Source organism: Podarcis erhardii (assembly GCF_964252035.2).
Source record: "Podarcis erhardii genome assembly, chromosome: 6".
NCBI classification, from domain to species: domain Eukaryota; kingdom Metazoa; phylum Chordata; class Lepidosauria; order Squamata; family Lacertidae; genus Podarcis; species Podarcis erhardii.
The window spans coordinates 2,450,781-2,472,608 of record NC_138510.1 but is presented as its reverse complement, the minus strand read 5'-3'; the positions used below and the strand labels follow the sequence as shown (position 1 = coordinate 2,472,608).

The following is a 21,828-nucleotide window of genomic DNA, read 5'->3' as shown; positions in this document are numbered from 1 at the left end:
ACAATCTTCCTCTAGACTAGAGCATGGGTAGGCAACCTAAGGCCAGATCCAGCCCAATCCAATCACCTTCTAAATCTGGCCCAAGGATGGTCCGGGAATCAGTGTGTTTTTACATTAGTAGAATGTGTGCTTTTATTTAAAATGCATCTCTGGGTTATTTATGGGGCATAGGAATTCGTTCATTTTGTTTTTTTCCAAAATATAGTCCGGCCCCCCACAAGGTCTGCAGGACAGTGGACTGGACCCCTGCTGAAAAAGTTTGCTGACCCCTGATTTAGAGGTTGCAGCTGATTCCCATCATTCTGTTGTGCTCTGGTGTGGTCCAGAAGCAGAGAGAGGAAGACTCTCTGGGACCACAGGAAACGGGGAGGGAGTTCTTTGCACTGGCAAAAACACACTGGGAGCAATTTTGCCCCTGCTCTAGATCCCAGAAAAGATAACTCACCACCCCATAAGCAGATGCTACTTGCCTTTAAAAATAAAATGACACATTGAATTCAAAGATATGGTTCCTGCATTGAGCTGCGATTCCTACATTTCAGAGGGCTGGACCAGAGTCTTTTCCAGGGAGTCTTCTCTTCTCATGAGGAGGCCAAAGTCTTGGAGCCTCAGTTTCAGGATCTGTCCTTCAAGTGAGCATTCAGGGCTGATTTCCTTCAGAATGGATCGGTTTGATCTTCTTGCAGTCCATGGGACTCTCAAGAGTCTCCTCCAGCACCACAATTCAAAAACATCAATTCTTCGGCGATCAGCCCTCTTGGTCCAGCTCTCACTTCCATACATCACTACTGGGAAAACCATGGCTTTAACTATATGGACCTTTGTTGGCAAGGTGAAGTTTCTGCTTTTTAAGATGCTGTCTAGGTTTGCCATTGCTTTTCTCCCAAGAAGCAGGCATCTTTTAATTTCGTGGTTGCTGTCACCATCTGCAGTGATCATGGAGCCCAAGAAAGTAAAATCTCTCACTGCCTCCATTTCTTCTCCTTCTATTTGCCAGGAGGTGATGGGCCCAGTGGCCATGATCTTCGTTTTTTTGATGTTGAGCTTCAGAGCATATTTTGCGCTCTCCTCTTTCACCCTCATTAAAAGGTTCTTTAATTTCTCCTCACTTTCTGCCATCAAGGTTGTGTCATCTGCATATCTGAGGTTGTGACTAAACAACAACAACAACAAAGTTATGTAAGATCTCCAGGAAGCAGAAGTCCAGGTGCTGAAGGAGGCATCCCAGAGCGGTTTCAAGTGCCTCCTGTTTGCTTCTGAGTGTCGAAATCCATCCTTTGTGCAGGGTCTTGATACCATCTCCGAAGGCTGCCAATCCAGAACCCTCTTTTCCCCCTTATACCAGCCCTGGGCTTGGCTATATAAGGGCTCTTGTGCCAGAGCAGCAGCGGCGGCAGATAAGGCAGCCCCGGAGAGGTTGTCAAATGTCAAGGCGTCCCAGGTAAGAGACACAAAACTCCTAATGCTTTTGCTGCGGCATTTTCCGCTTCTGCCCCAAACAAGGCACAGCGGGGTTGGCTTGGCTTGTTCTGCTTCCAAAGAGCAGCTGGGGGGGGGGAGCAGTTTGCGTAGGAATGCCTAAAGGGGATCGGTTTTGCCTGTGAAATCGCCTCACCCCAGATGTGCCCACTCAGCCACTTTGATCGGCAGAATTGGCACTGCTGCATAACCCCCATTCTGCATTGGTAAGAACTCAATTGTGGAGTGTCTACACTTTGGAACTCCCTGCCACATGAGGTCTTTGTGGTGCCTGCTAAAAACAGTCTTGTTTTGACAAGCCTGCCCAGGTTTTAGTATTTTAACTTTCTGTAGGTTTTAATCATAAAAATAATTTTTTTAAGTACTGCTGTATTTTTTAAAATTGTTTTATATTTTTGTAAACTGCTTTGAGGTTGTTGTTTGTACAGTCAAATGGTGTACAGAGGTTTGGAAATGTATTTTCAATCCTGGAGATCGAATTGGCAAAAACAGCAATCGTCCCGAGAAATTGGAGTAATGGCAGATATGAAATAAAATCAATAGTAGTAAAAAAAAGAGAGAGAGAGATGGGTGATTCCAAGCAGAGGGGAGATGGAAAGGTGATTCTTGACATGGTGGTGGGTTTTTCAAAAAGGAAGGTCAATTTTCAGCGCTTAGACCTGGGAGACCTGGGTTCAAATTCTCCGCTTGGCCATGAAACTCACCAGGTGATTGGGGGTGGGCAAGTCCCTGCCATTCTCAGCCTAACATGCCTCAAAGGGCTGTTGTTATGGGGGTTAAGGAAGGAAGGGGGGAAACCAGTGGTGTCACCTCGATCCCCTGGGCGGGGGGAAGGTGGGATTCTGCAATGTGGCGTCTCTACGGAAACCAACAAAGGTTCCTTTCATCCCACATAACAAGGAAGTGCCCTTTGGAATGTCTAATATTTTGGAAAGCTCAGTTTGTGTGTGAATGAACACTCCACACCCAAAGGACTCTCTCTCTCTCTCCCCCCCCCCGACTCCGCTGGTAAGATTTTTTTATTGAAATTTCCTCACGGTACAATAAAATTGCAACTACGAAAGATGCAAAACAAAGAAAAGAAACAAGAAAAGAAAAGGACAACAGGGATAAAAAGAGGAATGAGAAAAACAAAGAAAGCAAAAGATGAGAAACATGAGCCAAAACTTCAAGAGAGGAACTTCTAATTTTCCACCTGCCATTTACCGTATATAAAAGAAGGAGATAAGATAATTTAGAACCTTTGGTCAATGCGAGCATCCAGCGACTCCACTTTCTGTTAAACCATCTTTCCTCCAAGTTAAGGTGTCTCAGATTCATTTCCTTTCCTCAAAGAAAGTCCGAGATGGGTCCCCTAATTGTTAATATTATTAATAAACCTTAACCACGTTCTTTCTTTTCATTTTACTTCTCTTAATTCCCACCACCATGACTACAAATGGAATAATACTAGATTTTCCCCCATCCATTTTTGTATTAAAGTCTCTCCGCTGTGATCGCTATCCATCGCCTTCTCCAGGAAACTAAGGGGCTGAAGCAGCCAGTTCCCACATTGCAGGGGGTTGGAATGGATGACCTTTAAGGTCCCTTCCCATTCTGCAGTTCTGTGAACCTGTGAATTCACGAGTCCTTTTCCCATTTTTCTTTTCCTTCTGATATTGCATCACTCCCGGAGGCCGCTGATCATGAGGGGTCATCATGGAGATCTTCCCCTTTTGCTCATTTGGAAAAAAGGAAAATGTCCCCCCCCCCTTTACATACCTTCGGGTCCACTCTTTTGTGCCAGCCATCCTTCTTCTTTCTCTGTGGCTCAGCCTTGGCTCCATCCCTTTCGGCACTCAACCACTTGACTTTGCTGTTAGCGAGAATGATAAAGTCACACCTGTTTGCCCCAAAGACCCATCCCACTGGGGGAATCTGAGCAGAAAGATGATAATCAGCCAGTCTAAATGAGCATCTTAAAAAGCAGAGACATCACCTTGCCAACAAAGGTCCATATAGTTCAAGCTATGGTTTTCCCAGTAGTGATGTATGGAAGTGAGAGCTGGACCATAAAGAAGGCTGATCGCTGAAGAATTGATGCTTTTGAATTCTGGTGCTGGAGGAGACTCTTGAGAGTCCCATGGACTGCAAGAAGATCAAACCTCTCCATTCTGAAGGAAATCAGCTCTGAGTGCTCACTGGAAGGACAGATCCTGAAGCTGAGGCTCCAAGACTTCATGAGAAGAGAAGATTCCATAGAAAAGACCCTGATGTTGGGAAAGATGGAGGGCACAAGGACGACAGAGGATGAGATGGTGGGACAGTGTTCTCGAAGCTACCAGCATGAGTTTGGCCAAACTGCGGGAGGCAGTGGAAGACAGGAGTGCCTGGCGTGCTCTGGTCCAGGGGGTCACGAAGAGTCGGACACGACTAAACGACTAAACAACAAAAATGAGCACTGTAACCTTTCTGTGTCATCTCAGAAGCCTGGCTCCGCAAGGAGACCATGCAGTCACTTAGTCCATAGCTATTATGGAGGTAGGTTTGGGGTTTTTTCCTTTTAAGCCCTGCATGTTACAAGCGGCATGTTAAATTGAGCAGGAAATAGCAGCACTTATTTTTATACCGAATAACTTCACGTCCCCCCCCCCCACACAAAGGCAGGCTTCAAATATTTCAAAGGAGCCATTTTTGTTCCATGGCATGTCTGCAAAAGAGATGCCAGCAAACCCCTTTGATTTTATCCTGCGCTGAAGGCTGCTGCCCGAATCCTGGCCTTCCTCTCTCTTTCAGTAGTCATGGCAATGAGTGCTCTGATCAAAGGCAGGACGCAAGAGACATTCTAGTAAGTCAGAATCTCAGTTAATGATGCCAGGAACTGCTATGATTGAGGGTCATCTTCAACAATAATGAAGTTATGTGGTACAGACCAAACTCTGCTGTTCGGCAGGGCAGAAATTATCAGGCTTGCCTCACCTTGTTCTTCGGCTCGTAATTCAGAGAATAAAAGTACGGTGGTACCTCGGGTTAAGAACTTAATTCATTCTGGAGGTCTGTTCTTGACCTGAAACTGTTCTTAATCTGAAGCACCACTTTAGCTAATGGGGCCTCCTGCTGCTGCGGCACTGCCAGAGCACGATTTCTGTTCTCATCCTGAAGGAAAGTTCTTAACTTTGCTCCATCTGGTACACAGGCTGAAACCCTCCCTGCCCGCAGACTGTCTCACCAGAGTGGTACATGCTCTAGTTATCTCTTGCTTGGACTACTACAATGCGCTCTATGTGGGGCTACTTTTGAAGGTGACCCGGAAACTACAACTAATCCAGAATGCAGCAGCTAGACTGGTGACTGGGAGTGTCTGCTGAGACCACATAACACTGATCTTAAAAGACCTACATTGGCTCCCAGTACGTTTCCAGGCACAATTCAAAGTGTTGGTGCTGGCCTTTAAAGCCCTAAATGGCCTCGGCCCAGTATACCTGAAGGAGCGTCTCCACCTCCATCATTCTGCCCAGACACTGAGGTCCAGCTCCGAGGGCCTTCTGGCAGTTCCCTCACTGCGAGAAGCCAAGTTACAGGGAACCAGGCAGAGGGCCTTCTCGGTAGTGGCACCTGCCCTGTGGAACGCCCTCCCACCAGATGTCAAAGACAAGAACAACTACCTGACATTCAGAAGACATCTGAAGGCAGCCCTGTTTAGGGAAGCTTTTAATGTTTAACAAACTACTGTATTTTAATACTTTGTTGAAAGCCGCCCAGTGTGGCTGGGGAAACCCAGCCAGATGGACGGGGTATAAATAATATATTATTATTATTATTATTATTATTATTATTATTATTATTATTATTATTATTGACCCAAGGTACTATTTCTGGGTTAGCGGAGTCTGTAACCTGAAACGTCTGTAATCTGAAGCGTCTGTAACCCGAGGTACCACTGTATACCATTGCAGAGAGTCTAGTAAATATGCCACCACTTTAACATCTCATCCAAAGAAATCTTAGAATCATAGAATTATAAAGTTGAAAGGGACCCCTGAGGGCCATCTAGTCCAACCCCCTCCATTGCAAGAATCTTAGGTGTCCCGGGGGGGGGGGCGGCTCGAACTACCAACCTTCCAGAGTAGCGTCCATACAATAAAAAAACAACACTCTCTACTGCAGGCTTACAATAGAAAAAAGACACACAAGAAAACCCAGAAGCCACACACCTTGAGCAGAAAATGTGGCTGTTCCTATCACATCTGGTTTGTTCCCTTCCCACCTGAGTGCCCCTCCACCTGCTCCAGCTGCCTTGTCCCTCTCTCTTTCGCAGATGCAAGGAGGATGAAGACCTTGACAGTGGTGAAGACATGGTGCCTGGTTGCCATCTTCTGCGGGTCCTTGGTTCCCTCGCAAAGTCTTGGGCTGGGCGGTCTTCTTGGTTCAAGCTCAGCAAAGACTGAAAAAGGTGAGTTGGACCTCAAACGAGTGACACAAGGGGCAGCTGAAGAGGCAGCACCAGCCCAGCTCCCACACTTTCCATGGGTTATATGACAGCAAAGATGAAATTCCTTGGGAAACACATTTCTAAGAAACTTCTGCCCTTAAGGTCTTCAACGCCAAAATTATAGCTCAACTGCTCTATGGTATTCAAGTTTGGCTGCCAGGGTTTACCCAGTTGGTAGAATGAGTCCAAGCAGTTTTCCTCTTCAAGATCTTTACTGTCTCATGCTGTGTACCCTATGCAGCCTTGTGTCTAGAGGGAGGTCAACACAAGGTAGAGACTGTCGCCTGTGCGAGATTTCTTCTATGCTGGTAAAGATGCTCTCCTCAGCAAAAGTTTTGTTAGACCCCTTTCTTCCCCCAGGGCCACAACAGTTTAACAAGAAGGTACAGCAACTCAGGCTTTCAGTGGAACTTTTGTGATCGATGTCCCTACCATCTGCCAAGGCTATAATAAAAACTAGGTTGTGAGATATTGAGCGTCAAGAACTAACAGCAGCAGCAGAGAAAACATGCTCCCCTCTTAACTTTCAACTTTCTTGGGCACGTGAAATTAAGCACAATTACCTTGAATTTCTGCTTAACCCTCAAGAAAGGAGGGCATTTTCACTGGCCAGGTTTAATTCAAATCCATCCAACCTCCTTTGGGGAAAGTTCTCAGGCAGGGTGGAAGGAGAAAGAACTTGCCCAGGTGAAGACCACCTGGTGGAAACCCTCACACATATGGTTCTTAATTGTAAACTATATGCTGATATCCGTCAGCAATTTCTAGATCAACTCTGCATCCCCAAACGGAAACCAGAGTTGGAGGCCATGCATTTTCTATTACTGGGGAATGATCAGGAGCTCACCAAGTTAGTGGCTAAATATCTCTATTTGGTTTTTTGTCATTGAAATACACTGCAGACGCCTGATCTCCCTGGAGACATAGAGATGTGACGATAGACTGCTCTGCCTCCTTTCTTTTACAGATAGGTAGCCGTGTTGGTCTGCCATAGTCAAAACAAAACAAATTCCTTCCAGTAGCACCTTAAAGACCAACTAAGTCAGTTCTTGGTATGAGCTTTCGTGTGCATGCACACTTCTTCAGATACACAATATCTGTGTATCTGAAGAAGTGTGCATGCACACGAAAGCTCATACCAAGAACTGACTTAGTTGGTCTTTAAGGTGCTACTGGAAGGAATTTGTTTCCTTTCTTTTAGCAAAGGTTTTGTGCACTGGTACAAGGACGCGGGTGGCGCTGTGGGTTAAACCACTGAGCCTAGGACTTGCCGATCAGAAGGTCGGCGGTTCGAATCCCCGCAACAGGGTGAGCTCCCATTGCTCGGTCCCTGCTCCTGACCACCTAGCAGTTTGAAAGCATGCCAGTGCAAGTAGATAAATAGGTACCACTCTGGCGGGAAGGTAAAGAAGTTCGCCATAAGCAGCTTAGTCATGCTGGCCACATGACCCGGAAGCTGTACGCCGGCTCCCTCGGCCAGTAAAGGGAGATGAGCACCGCAGCCCCAGACTGGACTTCATGGTCAGGGGTCCCTTTACCTTTACCTTTATGTAGTTAAACTATGGAACTCACTCCTGCAGGAGGCAGCAACAGTCGCCAACCTGGATGACTTTCAAAGAGGTTTGGCAAAATCGCGGAGGAGAAAAGGGCTGCCATTAATGGCTGCTAGCCACAATGGCTCTACTCTGTCTCCAAAGTTGGAGGCAGTGATGTTTCTGAATCCCAGTTTCTGGAAACCACAGTAGGAGAGAGGGTTCTTGTGCTTGGATCCTGCTTGTAGGATTCCCATTGGGGCAACTGGCCGGTCACTGCGAGAACAGGACCTTGAGCCATTGGTCTGATCCAGCAGGTTCTTCTTGTAAGCCACTTTGATTGTTGTTTAGTCGTTTAGTCATGTCCGCCTCTTCATGACCCCCTGGACCAGAGCACGCCAGGCACTCCTGTCTTCCACTGCCTCCCGCAGTTTGGTCAAACTCATGCTGGTAGCTTCGAGAACACTGTCCAACCATCTCTGTCGTCCCCTTCTCCTTGTGCCCTCCATCTTTCCCAACATCAGGGTCTTTTCCAGGGAGTCTTCTCTTCTCATGAGGTGGCCAAAGTCTTGGAGCCTCAGCTTCAGGATCTGTCCTTCCACTTAAATAGCATCCGTATTGACAATATACTTGGCCCAGGAGGTCTATTTTACACAGACATTGCTGGTGAAAAGGGGCTCCTGTGACCATGTCTCCTGGGATGGTTCTCACTATCCCAGAAAGAGCTGGTGATAGGGTGGGGTTTAGGACTTGGGAGACCAGGGTTCAAATCCCCATGCAGCCATGAATTGCTGGGTGGCCTGGCTCCACTCCCTGCCTCTCAGCCCAACCTACCCCACAGGGTTGTTCTGGGGATTGAAGGATAAGCAGGAGAACAATGTATGCCACCTTGAGCTCCTTGGGAAGAGAAGGTGGGCTATAAATGTAATATATAAATAATGGGGATCTTCTTGGTGCAGGCAGTGATTCTGGCAAAGGTGGTCTCCTTGGTGGTCTTGGAGGTGGCCTGCTCGGTGCTGTAGGAGGAGGAGCAGTAGATGGAGTACTTGGAGCTGTTGGTGGTGGAGGCGACAGCAAAGGCGGCGGCGGCTTGCTTGGAGCTGTTGGTGGTGGAGGAGGAGAAGGTGGAGGTGGTCTCCTTGGTGCTGTTGGAGGTGGCAATGGAGGTGGCCTGCTCGGCGCTGTTGGAGGTGGCGATGGAGGTGGCCTGCTCGGCGCTGTTGGAGGTGGCGATGGAGGTGGCCTGCTTGGCGCTGTTGCTGGAGGAGATGGCCTGCTCGGTGGTGGAGGAGGCCTTCTTGGCAACACCACCGGAGGTCTACTTGGTGGTGGTGGTGAATCTGGAGGTGGCGGCCTGCTCGGTGGTGCTCTGGGCGGCGATCTCCTCGGCAAAAACGGCCTCCTGGGTGGTGATCTTCTTGGTGGAGAGAACGGCCTTCTTGGTGGAAACCTACTTGGTCTGGGAGGTCTCCTCGGCGGTGGAGGATCCAAGGAGCCATTCCAATGGTGAGTTGGTGTGGGCAAGGGAGCAGCCGTTGCAGTTGACAGACCACGTCCCCATCCAGAATGAGAGGCTGTAGGTCCATCACCATCCCTAATTCTGGACCTGGTTCCACTACAGGCCAATTCTGCTGTCATTCTCTTCCCTTCTACCACTAAGAAGGGTATTGATAAGCTGGAAGGGGTGCAGAGGAGGGTGACCAAGGGTCTGGAAACCAAGTCTTGTGAGGAATGGTTGAGAGAGTTGGGCATGTTTAACCTGTAAAAGAGGAGACTGAGAAGAGATATGACAGCCAACTTCAAATACCTAAAGGGCTGCCACATGGAAGTGGGAACAAGCTTGGTTTCTCCTGCTCTGGAGGATAGGACTTGAACCCATGGCTTCAAGTTACAAGAAGGGAGATTTCAACTAAAGATTAGGAAGACCATCCTGAGGGTAACAGCCATTTGTCAGAGGGATGGATTCCCTCAGAAAATGGTGGGCTCTCCTTCATTTGAAGTTTTTAAGCAGAGATTGGATGGCCATCTGTCATGGATGTTTTAGTTGAGATTCCTGCATTGTGGGGTGTTGGAATAGATGATCATTGGGATCTCTTCCAACTCTACAATTCTATGGTTCTAAGAGCATCTTATTAGGCAAAATCTATCATCTTGTTGGGGTTGAACCACATCAGTGCCATTAGGAGGAGAGAGTGGGATGGATACATGACTTTGCAATGTGTGCCGACCATTCTGGGGTCTCCATGCATCTTCTCCCTTCTGTTATGTTGCTCAATTTGCAGGTTTAATGCTGTGAACCTTGAGGTTATTGGAGGGTCCTGGAAGGTCATCCGTGGAAATGAGCTACAACTCAACCTACATGCAACCATTACTACTAATTTGCCAGGGTGAGTCATGAGAGCAAGAGCTGCTTCCTTCACATTCAGCTTGTTCTGAAATTAACATGAGCAGGAAAGGGCAAAAGTCCAGTAGCAGAAGACATATTTTGCACTTCTATGCATCCTTCCCCAACCTTCTCTTTTCCTAGATGTTGCCAGACTACATCTCCCATCAGCCCCGGCATCATATAGCTGTGCTGATGGGAATTATAGTGCAAAAGACAGGGAGAGCACCAGGTCAGTGAAGGCTAGTCCCTAGCATCTCCAGCTGAAGGAATTCCAATAAGCAGGAAGGCTAGGAAGGATCTCTGCCTGAGATTTTGCAGAGATGCTTCCATACCAAGTCGAGGTGGCCAAAAAGGATGGGCCGGTTGCCTGGTTTCTTCCAAGGTAGCTTCTTCCCACCACAAAAAACTTAATGAGGATTCGTTGACTATGATCAATGCCTCTCCTTGTCCAGATGTTTCTGAGTTCCCCCAGGTTCTCCTTCACTGTCCCACTCAGCTGCCCCAACCAGCTCTTGTTGTTGTTTAGTCATTTAGTCGTGTCCGACTCTTCGTGACCCCCTGGACCAGAGCACGCCAGGCACTCCTGTCTTCCACTGCCTCCTGCAGTTTGGTCAAACTCATGCTGGTAGCTTCCAGAACACTGTCCAACCATCTTGTCCTCTGTCGTCCCCTTCTCCTTGTGCCCTCCATCTTCCCCAACATCAGGGTCTTTTCCAGGGAGTCTTCTCTTCTCATGAGGTGGCCAAAGAATTGGAGCCTCAGCTTCGGGATCTGTCCTTCCAGTGAGCACTCAGGGCTGATTTCCTTCAGAATGGAGAGGTTTGATCTTCTTGCAGTCCATGGGACTCCCAAGAGTCTCCTCCAGCACCATAACCAGCTCTAGGCAGCCCCAAAGCTCTGCAGTTGAAGTAATGTCAACCAGAAGGGCTGAGATGCCCTTGTGGGACTTCCCCCTTGCTCCTGGATAACCTTCAGGAGGGAGATGTAGAGGAGAGTCTAAGCATGCATGGTCTGGTCCTGCCTTATGTGCTGTGGGTGGCCTGCACTGAGTTGCAACACTATATTCTCATCCAGCCTTTCTACAAAGAGACATCCCCAGAGCATGGCATGCTCCACAATGTCTTAACCTAAGAATATAGGAAGAGCTGGCTGCTGGATCAGGCCAATGGCCCATCTAGTCCAGCATCCTATCCTCATTGTGGACAACCAGGTGTCCCCCCTGGGAACCCTGCAAGCAGGACCCAAGCATGGGGTTCCTCTCCACTGCTGCAACTGGTTTCCAGCAACTGGTATTCAGAACCATCACTGCCTCCAACTGTGGAGGGAGAACGTAGCCACCCTGACTAGTAGCCACCAATAGCCTTCTCCTCCTCCATGAATTTGTCCAATCCTCTTTCAAAGCTACCCAGGTTCGTGGCCTCTTGTGGGAACGAGTTCAACAGCTTGGCCATGCGCTACATGAAGAAGGACTTTCGTAGATCTGTCCTGAATCTTCCAACATCCAGCTTCATTCGATGCCCATCAGTTTTAGTGCTACGGAATAGAGGTCTTCAAACTATGACCCAGGTGTTTCTCAAAAGCTGGTTGACAAGAGAGGCAGCTTGCCTGCCACTGCGGTTTTTCTTTTGCAACCCACAGCTGCCAGAGAGCATTGAGCATGTTCTGGGTCACGCTTCCAATTTAGTTCATGTTGAGAGCCTCTGCAAGGCCCTACAGCCTCTGGCCATTCCCCACATGAGCTGATGACACATCCCAGAACACTCTCTGGCCCCTGCAGGTCCCTTCCCAACACTCAAAGCCCAGCACCCCTGTCTGACTTTGTCTCCCAGGGTGCTCAGTTTTCTCAGTGGAACTTCCGTGGTGATGGACATCAGCCCTCACCTGGCGTTAACCCAAGACAAACCGGGAGATCTCAAGCTGGTCCTTAAGAACTGCCAGGATATGGTCGCTGGCTTCAGCATCAAGCTGCCAAGCAGGTGGGCATTAAAGGTTTTGGGGGCTTATCTGGGTGGTTTCCTTATCATTTTGGGAAGTGTAAATAAATCAGACTAAAATTAAATCTTTTCCCAATTTCTCCTCCAACCTTACCTGTTCTGACTTCACCTCATCCACTCTGCCTCTCTGAGAATCACTGCGGTGTTTGAAAAGGTGGCATCTCTCATTCCATTAGCGCAAGTATTTCTGCTTCCACAGTAGAACTCCCCATTATGTGCACCCTGCGTCCTCCCCAAATCTTCCCCAAAGGGTTGGATGAACCCCCAGATCAGATTTAGGGGGGGTATGGGGACAGAGGAGCAAGGAGGAACGTTCATTTGTGGAAGCAGAAGTCCTTGTGCTAATGGAATCAGTGACTGGATGTAAACCAGATTGGCCAACCAGCTCTTACTGCTTCCACTCAAAGCTTATCCACACTTTGCTTTCCTCCACTCTTTCAAGGCAAAGTTTTTAACTTAATGCTCCGTGCCGGAGGAACTTTTCTTTTTCTTTTGCTATGAAGTTTTTGCCACAAAAAATCTATTCTTTAAAGCTCAATTGGAACAAATTTCAATACATGGAAAACCCGAACAGACGTTCATTCCGTTTCAGCTTTTCGTGGGGAAAGCTCAGGGCAGAAACAAAACACAAAACAAAACAAAACAAAACAATTCTCATCCATGGACCAGATCTCTACCTGGAATGAGTTGAGCAAAGTGTGGATAAGCCCCCGGAGTTCAGTGGGACTAACTTCATTCCGTTTCCATTTTGAATCCTTGCCATTTCCCCCCTTCATTTCTTGTCTTGTTCAGAATTATAGGGCTTGTTCCAATATTCTAACAGTATGCAAGGGGGCAGAGAAATCCTTTCACTGTTAGGAAAAGAGGAAATTGCAGATTTATTGCTGCACCACCCTCCTAGTGGTGCAGCAATAGAACTGTTAGTACATTTGCAGAGCTAGGCAGGGTCCAGTATGGGTTCAAATTGGATGGGGGACCACGTGTTGAGATTCCTGCATTGCAGGGGGTTGGACTAGATGTCCCTCAGGGTCCCTTCCAACTCTACAATTCTACGGTTCTTATTGGCTACCAGACACCTGCATCTTTATAATGTCCACTGCACAACCTACTCCTGGATCAAGGCCAAAGTAGCCCTAAGCAACCATCATAATCAAAAGTCAAATCCCTATAAGGTCACCTTCCCTGGTGATAAGAGCAGGAGACACATTGTGGCATTGTGGGATCCAGCCCTGAAATCTGACTGGGGTCATTTTGTCTCTTTCTCTTGTCTCTTATGGCCTAGGACCCTCGTACCTACGGGACCACCTCTCCTGGTATGTCCCACGAAGGACCTTACGGTCTTCAAACAAAAACATCTTGGAGGTCCCGGGCCACAGGGAGGTTAGGCTGGCCTCAACCAGAGCCAGGGCTTTTTCGGCTGTGGCCCCGACTTGGTGGAACGCTCTGTCACCAGAGACCAGGGCCCTGCGGGACTTGACATCTTTCCTCAGGGCCTGCAAGACGGAGCTGTTCCACCAGGCCTTTAGCCAAGGCACAGTCTCACCCCCTCCTTTGGTAATCCTCACAGAACTCTAGCCCAATGGTTGCCATGAATTTGATTCTGAACTGATTATAAAATGAATTGATTTTAGAATGTTGTGTTGGGGAGGGGGTGGGATATAAATAAAATTTAGTATTATTATTAATATTATTATTTCCTCCTTAGCTTGCTTGCAAACCTGTTGAGTGGCGTCATCAATTCTGGCCTCCGTACCCTCCTGCCTTCAGTGGTGAGTAGCCAATTGTCTACATGTATTGGGGCAAAATGCTGACAAATGGAAGAATGGAAACTGGAGAGCAAGTAGTTGGGGAAGATCCATGGCTCAGTGGCAGAGCATCTGACATTATTTCCATGTTAATAATGATGATGATGATAGGGACCCAAAGGGTCATCTAGTCCAGTGTTCTTCAAACTTGGGTCCCCAGATGTTCTTGGACTACGTCCTATCATCCCTATTGGCAAAGATGACTGGGAACCCAAGGTTGAAGAACTCTTGTGATATCTCAGAAGTTGGCATTGTTCTTCTTTGCAGATGTGCCCAGTGTTCCAACTCTGGTTCAATGTTGTCAACATGCAACTCCAAGCTCTCAACAGTAAGCTTCCTTTCTAAACCTTCCTCTTGTTTGCAAGCTTGTGGGGAGCTGCTGATGGCGTAATCCTGCCCCATCCCAGCTTCCAATGGACTCTCTCGTGGTCCGCCTGCCCTCACTCCTGCCTCTCTCCCCTCCCTGTTCAGAATACGCCTCCTTCGGGCTCCTTGGGAAACTCCAGACAGCTCTCTCCAGCGTGCCAATTTCAACGGGACAGTTTTCTGAAATGGACTTGAAGGTGTGTTCTCCACATGCATTGGCTTTCTTCCACCTCCTGCTCCACCTGGGGTGCTTCCGTGTTCTAAGGACTTCTTCTGCCCAAGCTTCTCTTGGACAAAGCTCCCCTCCCCAGGGACCTCAAGCTTTTACGATTAGCCTTAAATGGAGAGAAATATGGATCACAGCCTCAACTTCCGTAGACACCCAGGGGTGCATTTCCCACAATCTTGGGGTCTTTGCCTGTCTTCCCATCTCTGCCTCCTCTTTTATAAAAGTGACCTCATGTGGGGTGTGGAGATGCATGAGATTCAGCCCAAGGACAGAGTGAGTCACACAATTGGCCCAGCTAGTTATATTGTCGACACCAGTAGTTTCCGTGTGCTGCTCTGGTTCTCCAGAAGCGGCTTAGTCCTGCTGGCCACATGACCCGGAAGCTGTACACCGGCTCCCTTGGCCAATAAAGCGAGAAGAGCGCCACAACCCCAGAGTCGGCCATGACTGGACCTAATGGTCAGGGGTCCCTTTACCTTTAAGTGGGAGCACCTGTCTTGACGGGAACCCAAGCAATGCCACCGCTTTGCAGGGCCAAGCTGACGCCACCCCCCTTTCCCGAAATTAGTGTGCCCAAGGGGGCTGGAGAGGGCAAAACAAGATTGAGACCAGAAGCAGAAATATTTTGTTATTGTGGGGAAGGAAAAAGAGAAGCACACAGCAGAGGGAACACATGCAGACATGGTCCTTCCGTGATCCAGCAGGCTATTTTTGCATCCTTATGAAGAAAGCAGAACTTTCTTCATGGAGTGATCTCTCCCAGTCCCTGGAGAAGTGTGTCATGTTTTATTTGACTCTCTTTCTTCCCCTCTCATAGGACAAGCCTTTTCCCGGAGCCTTCCTCAAGTGGCTACTCGACTGTAAGTTTCCCCTCCTTCCTGCCATCTCTATAGGTTGTGATTCTTAAGAATCATGATGTTTCCTTTTGTTGGCTTCTGGCGCCTGTCTGGGCCAAGGGCTAAACCAGACAGGATGGGGGCAACCCCATTTATCCATGGACATGTCTGCCTTATTCACATGCGAGGTGAATGGTCCAGGCTTATTTTTGCAGCAAAAGGCGTACACAAAGGTGTGGTGTGCTGAACCCACTGCTTGGAACCACCTTACCTGGCCGTGCCCAGTACCTGCTTCAGGCACTTCCTGTTTCAGATCTGAGCTGGGACAAAAGCGTTTGCATTAGGGAAGAGAGGAGGGTAATTCTCCACTCACCCATTAAGACTTTTGCATCTGTTTGTGGGTTAAAAAAGGAAAAAAAGGCTTTGGACGTCAACCGGGGAAGGAAACATAGCTGCTCCACATTGCAACTAGTTTGACTGCATTTCTTTAGTTATTTCATAAAAATGTGTTCACCCTTTGATTATAAAATAAAACCTCCAAGCATTTTACAAAAGAGATAAAACCACAAAATCATCAGTGGGATGAATAAACAAGAATAACTTAAGTTAAAATAGCAACGGACTGCAAACAGATTAAAACTTGCATTCACTTTCTAAAGATCCGTGTGGTTCGTCTAAACAAAAAATGTTTTTAGCATGCCCCCAAAGCGAAGGCGCTGATGACAACAGGCAGGGAGTTCCAAAGTGTAGGTGCTGCCCTTAACTTTATAAAGGGAGCGCCCAATGTGAAGGATGCTGTTGAGGCTGCAAGGGTGATCACCTATGGACACAACACACCCTTTGATGTCCCAGGAATCAGGCCAGCCCCAGCCATGCGAGATCAAATGGGTGGGGGCGGAAGGCAATGGTTGTGCTGCCCAGTTGGGAATCAATAACCAGCTTGCTTCTCTGCAGTTTCCCGTTCTTTTGGTGGACACAAGACTCGCTGACGGGCTTCTGCAAACATCCGGTGAGTAAAGATCCCCAAGGCCTTCTGCTCTCCCGAAACTCTCATGGCCTCCATTCCCTGCTGTGGCTTCATGGCTGCATGGTGGTTTCACAAGGAACCATAGATGGTCACTGCCATCCATGCACCCCTGCACGGATTTCCTGTGCAACCTCAGTGAAGGACTTCCCTTTGCTGCTGGGACTGCCAGCAACCCAATTCCAAACCAATTCCTTTAAGCCCCCCATGAAAGGTGGCAGTGTGGGCTATCAGCCCCTGAAAACAGCCGGTGTGATAGAACAGGGTCCCGTCACCCTGTCCCACAATGCGATTGGCAGTTCACTCGCTGAACCTGCGACAGGAGGCCCCGTCCCCAACATGGATCTCCATTCTGCGGAAAAAGCTGTTGATTCGCTGCTGGCCAGTGGGGGTGAGAGGGTCGGACTAATAATAATAATAATTTATTATTTGTACCCCGCCCATCTGGCTGGGTTTCCCCAGCCACTCTGGGCAGCTTCCAACAAAGATTAAAAATACATCAAAATATTAAAAAATTCCCTGAACAGGACTATCTTCAGATGCCTTCTGAATGTAAGGTAGTTGTTTATCTCTTTGACATCTGGTGGGAGGGCGTTCCACAGAGCGGGCGCCACTACCAAGAAGGCCCTCTGCCTGGATCCCTGTAACTTGGCTTCTCACAAGGAGGGAACCGCCAGAAGGCCCTCGGAGCTGGACCTCAGTGTCCAGGCTGAACGATGGGGGTGGAGACGCTCCTTCAGGGATACAGGACTGAGTCCGTTTAGGGCTTTAAAGGTCAGGACCAACACTTTGAATTGTGCTTGGAAATGTACTGGGAGCCAATGTAGGTCTTTCAGGATTGGTGTTATATGGCCTCAGCAGTCACTCCCAGTCACCAGTCTACCTGCCGTATTCTGGATTAGTTGTAGTTTCCGGGTCATCTTCAAAGGTAGCCCCACGTAGAGCGCATTGCAGTAGTCCAAGCGAGAGATAACTAGAACATGCACCACTCTCGCGAGACAGACTGTGGGCAGGGAGGTTCTCATCCTGCGTACCAGATGGAGCTGGTAAACAGCTGCCCTGGACACAGAATTGACTTGCGCCTCCATGGACAGCTGTGAGTCCAAAATGACTCCCAGGCTGCGCACTTGGTCCTTCAGGGGCACAGTTACCCCATTCAGGACCAGGGAGTCCTCCACACCTGCCCACCTCCTGTCCCCCCAAAGCAATACTAGGGCCTGACAGAGACCAGGGTTAAAATCCCCACTCATCATGAAGTGCATTGGCTGACCTTGGAAATCAGTCGCTGCCTCTCAGCCTAACCTGCCTCACAGGGTTGTTGTGGGCATTAAATGTGGAGGGGGAGGAGAACCACATAGGCCCCCTTGGAGAGAAAAAAGGTGGGATCTAAGTGCCATAAATAAGCAATAAATAAACCCTGGTCTTCGTGGAGAAGTCTCTTGTTAGTTCCTAAAGCTGGACGCATTCCTGATGAATTAACGTTCCTCAGGTTTCAGTCCCCTCCCTGTAATTCAAACCCGCCACTTCACCTGGTGTGCCACTTCACTGAAAGGTGTGCTAATGTTCCCTCTTCTAATTACCTTTTAAAGCATGCAGATGCTCGGCCGCACCTTTGATCTTGTGTTTCCTTTAGGATGAAGCTTGCCAGCAGCTCCTTTGGCTTCTCGGCTCACGACCTGCCTCACAGACCTTTCATTGTCTTCGCAAGGTGCCTCTGGACAAAATCCAGTTTGTGAACAGCACCCTTCTTGGCAGATGGAGCTGAATTGAGGGGTGAATCCTTAACACATCTCTCCTCATCTTCTCCATGCTGCTGATGGATGATGTTCCTCAACTTCTCTAGAGCAGCTCCCAAAATGCCAGGAGACCATATTCTCCCTTGAACTTGCATATACCTTGGCCAGCTTTCCCCAACCTGGTGCTCTCAAGATATTTAGGATATTTACAACTTTCAGTCCCAGCCAGTGCAGGTGTGCTGGGAATTGTAGTCAGGAGGTCTTTAGCTCAGCACCTGCCTTGCAAGCAGAAGGTTCCCCAGACAGCAGCTCTAGGCAGGCTTGGAAGAGACTTCTTCCTGAAATCCTGGAAAGCTACTGAGCTACTTGGCTGGTGGCCTGAGTCTGCATAAGGCAGTTTCCTATGTTCCTATGTAGTCCAAAACATATTGAGGGCACCAGGTGGAGAAAGACTTGGATAGACCAGAGCGATTTGGTCAAACACCCAGAGTGAGAGGTTCAGGTCCAGTTCAAACCCCTAAAATTTGGCTTCAGGTCAGTATAGAATTTCTATACTGCCCTTCATCTGAGAATCACGGGGGAGTTTACAATATAAAAACATAGGCTTGTTTTCATTTCCTTGAGGTCTATCAGCACAAAAGGATCAGATAAGAGCAAGGATGTGAATAAGGTATCTTTTCAATTATAACATTAATTCAGTTCTGCAAGGGACACAAATTACTCGCATAGAAATTGCCGGTGTGAGGAGACAACATCTCCTACTTAGACGAAAACCAGAACTCCCTAGAGAGAGAAAAAACCGTTGCTTTAGGCACCCGGAACAATTAATTGATTGGAAGGGTTGACAGGTAATCAATTTGTAGCCTGAATGAGGAACAGAAAAACCTAGACCTGTAGAAATGCTTGCTCAGTTGTCCGTTTAATCATGCAAGTATTTAGACGTTTTCTAATTTAAGAATTAAAAACGTGCAATCATTAAAATTCAGCAGTGCATAAAATCTATTACGTAATTTCGCACTGAACTCATCCATATCTAACTTTAAAAATCCAATTTAAGAAGTCCTCCAGTTAGCTGAATATTGGGTTTTTGGGATGAATACTAAGAAGACAGGATCCCATAGGCTTCTACCCCCTTCTGCATTGCCTGCATATCTCTCTTTCTCTCTGGGGGGCTCAAGTCCCTGTCCCTGGGGTTCCAAGGAGCCCAGACACTGATCTGCTTAGCTTCAACGTGGTCGCCCCATCAAGTGCCTTAGGACTATGCGTGCTATTCAGTGTTCCTCATGCTCAGAGTAGAACCACTGAAATCAGTCGCACCCACTGATTTCCAGGGACCTACATGACTGTGGCTTATACCCACCCACATGCCTACTTGGAAGTTTGAACAACTTAAATGTTCAATAGACTTGGGGCTGATCCGGACTTCCTTCTGCACCACACTTCCCAGGCACAGATCTGTGTTTTCCAGGTCTGTATCTTCCACCACCACTTTCCCCAGGAAAACTAGCTGCTTACTGCTGAAACAGAACGAACATCAATCGGATTTTCTGTGGGTTGCCGTTTGTTCTGATTCAGCAGGTTTTTCAGGATGAAAGCTGGAAGACAAAAAAAATGCTTGGATACAGACCTGGAACTGAGGGACGTGGGTGGTGCTGTGGGTTAAACCACAGAGCCTAGGACTTGCTGATCAGAAGGTCGGTGGTTCGAATCCCCGCGACGGGGTGAGCTCCCGCTGCTTGGTCCCTGCTCCTGCTGACCTAGCAGTTCGAAAGCACGTCAAAGTGCAAGTAGATAAATAGGTACCACTCCAGCGGGAAGGTAAACGGCGTTTCCGTGCACTGCTCTGGTTCGCCAGAAGTGGCTTAGTCATGCTGGCCACATGACCCGGAAGCTGTACGCCGGCTTCCTCGGCCAGTAAAGCGAGATGAACGCCACAACCCCAGAGCCGGCCATGACTGGACCTAATGGTCAGGGGTCCCTTTACCTTACAGACCTGGAAAGCATAGAGCTGTGTCTGGAAAGTGTGGCACAAAAGGAATCTGGATGAGTCCTTGCTCTTGGGGAAATGTGTAGAGGATTGCAGCCTTAACCAACATTAAGGAATGAACAGCGGAAGACTTGCTTTGGACAAAGAACTTCCCAGATCTGATCTTTGGCATAACTAGTTAGGGAGACGAAAGACCCCTTTCTGGTGCCCTGGAGAGCTTCTGCCTACTTTTGCCAAGGTGGTTCCCTCCAGATGTTTCGCATCACAACTCCCGTCAGCCCCTGAGAACACGCCTTCATCGTCCTTTTCTTGCAAAGTTAAGTCATTTCTTTTTTTTATGTTCCCAAGCTTTATGGTTTGCAGTTGGATCTTGCTGCTTGTTTTACGCTGCCTTTTGTCATTTTGTGGCCTTTTGCTTCTGCTGTTTCATTTTGTCCTTATATTCTTTATTATTTTCATCTTCCGTGAACTGCCTCGAGGATATGATTGATCAGGCTAGAACCTAGAGCAAAACACTTTCCTCGCTTCATGTTTAAAGTTTTAGTGCTCTTATCACTTTCAAAGTGCTCTTATCACTTTCAAAGCTATTTCCTTTGGTCATGTTTCTACTTATGATTCTGTGTTGTCATGAGTCACAAGAGAGCCAATTATTCGTAATAGGTCTTGATTTTCCTTTAAATTAGTTGCAGTACAACTGTAACAGGTGTAGGTTTGTTTTGTAAGGAGCTATATATAAATACTTTATGCTATTAATTTCCTATTATGTGTTCGTTAGTAAGAATGTGTAAAAAAAAAAATTTTTTCACTAGATCAAGTCCATCATTTTTGTTGCATTAATTAAATTGTTTGAAATGTAATTTGGAATAAATGCACAATTAATTCCTACTGTTTTGAATGTCATCATGCGATTATCCCCCTTAGTGGGTCATGCAAACCACTGTTCTGAATAATGCCTTTCGTAGGGTAGAGGGCACAAGTCATCCAAAAAGTGTGGGAAATACTGTCTTAAATGTATATAATAAATAAATAAGCTGGACCTGAGTTGGCATAAACAGTTTCCTATGTTCTTAATTGTCTCCCCAATTCAAGAAGGCAGCTTCTTGTTCCTTCTACAATTTGAATGAAGTTATGCAATTGCATGTGTCCCACCGGAGGCATGCTTTGTGAGTCTTCTCTCTCAGCAGCTTGACGCACCACGACTGTATCCTCGTCACAGTGTAAACCGAGACGCGAGCCAAGGGGCCGATTGAGTTACCAGTTTTTGTGGCTAGACAATAACTGCTGGCGATAATCTGCAAAGGGCGTGAGAAGACCTGGCACCTCCAAAGGGCAAAAGCATTACCGTCTTGTGAGCCTGACCACTATCTAATGACCGCAACGCAGGGAAACGGCACTCCCAGAAGGAGAGGGTTTTGTATTTGGGGCCACGCTGTGTTTGCGTAGATTGAAGGAGAAAAGCCAAGGTCATGGTTTAGTGCCTTTAAATATTTGTTGTTCTGAGAAAACCCTCCGCAGCCTTCTATTATGGGGAAAGATGAGTATCTCTAGGGCGACCGCAGGATAAAGAAAAACCAAAAGCAAACAGATTTCATTTCAGTGGAGAAGAAAGGAAGAAAGGTTTTGAGTTGAAGAGAGAGGCCAGCTTCAGATGTTCATGATGGAGACCTCAGTGCTCTTGACACTGATACATATCACTGCACAGAATCATAACATTGTTGAGCTGGAAGGGACACGGAAACATTTAGTGGGGAGGCTGCTGTGGCTCAACTATGGAGTGGTGTTTTTGAGGCTGGAATTCATAGCTGTCAACTTTTCCCTTTTCTTGTGAGGAATCCTATTCGGAATAAGGGAATTTCCCTTTTAAAAAAAGGGAAACGTTGACAGCTATGCTGGATGAAATATACTCGGAGTTGAGAGTGGATTTCATGCTTTTTATTCAGCTCATAGTGGTGAGGAGGAATGGAAGTTCCCCCAGAATGTCTG

The 21,828-nt window shown here is 47.6% G+C and overlaps 1 protein-coding gene across 5 annotated transcripts; it reads left to right on the top strand.

Moving 5' to 3' along the window:
• Positions 1 to 1,332: 1,332 nt before the first annotated feature.
• On the top strand, positions 1,333 to 18,389 carry LOC309344979 (uncharacterized protein). Of its 5 annotated transcripts, none has more exons than XM_081867961.1 (12): positions 1,333 to 1,441; positions 5,777 to 5,911; positions 8,442 to 8,612; positions 8,649 to 8,988; positions 9,765 to 9,869; positions 11,698 to 11,844; positions 13,568 to 13,631; positions 13,935 to 13,995; positions 14,139 to 14,230; positions 15,080 to 15,122; positions 16,053 to 16,107; positions 17,756 to 18,389. In XM_081867961.1, the coding sequence occupies exons 2-11, from the start codon at positions 5,788 to 5,790 to the stop codon at positions 16,085 to 16,087; spliced, it is 1,182 nt and encodes a 393-aa protein (XP_081724087.1). In that variant the 5' UTR covers positions 1,333 to 1,441; positions 5,777 to 5,787; the 3' UTR covers positions 16,088 to 16,107; positions 17,756 to 18,389. The 5 variants fall into 5 exon arrangements, with proteins under 5 accessions (XP_081724087.1, XP_081724089.1, XP_081724086.1 ...); XM_081867963.1 differs by having other exon boundaries at positions 8,442 to 8,648; positions 8,721 to 8,988; XM_081867962.1 differs by having other exon boundaries at positions 1,334 to 1,441; positions 8,442 to 8,606; positions 8,673 to 8,988.
• Positions 18,390 to 21,828: the final 3,439 nt, after the last annotated feature.

Bases quoted from the DNA above. Each gene is read 5' to 3' on its own strand.
- LOC309344979 (XM_081867960.1), top strand. From the start codon at position 5,788: ATGAAGACCTTGACAGTGGTGAAGACATGGTGCCTGGTTGCCATCTTC. The intron at 11,845-13,567 runs GTGGGCATTAAA...TTTCCTCCTTAG, and splicing joins AGCATCAAGCTGCCAAGCAG to CTTGCTTGCAAACCTGTTGA. The intron at 15,123-16,052 runs GTAAGTTTCCCC...GCTTCTCTGCAG, and splicing joins CCTCAAGTGGCTACTCGACT to TTTCCCGTTCTTTTGGTGGA.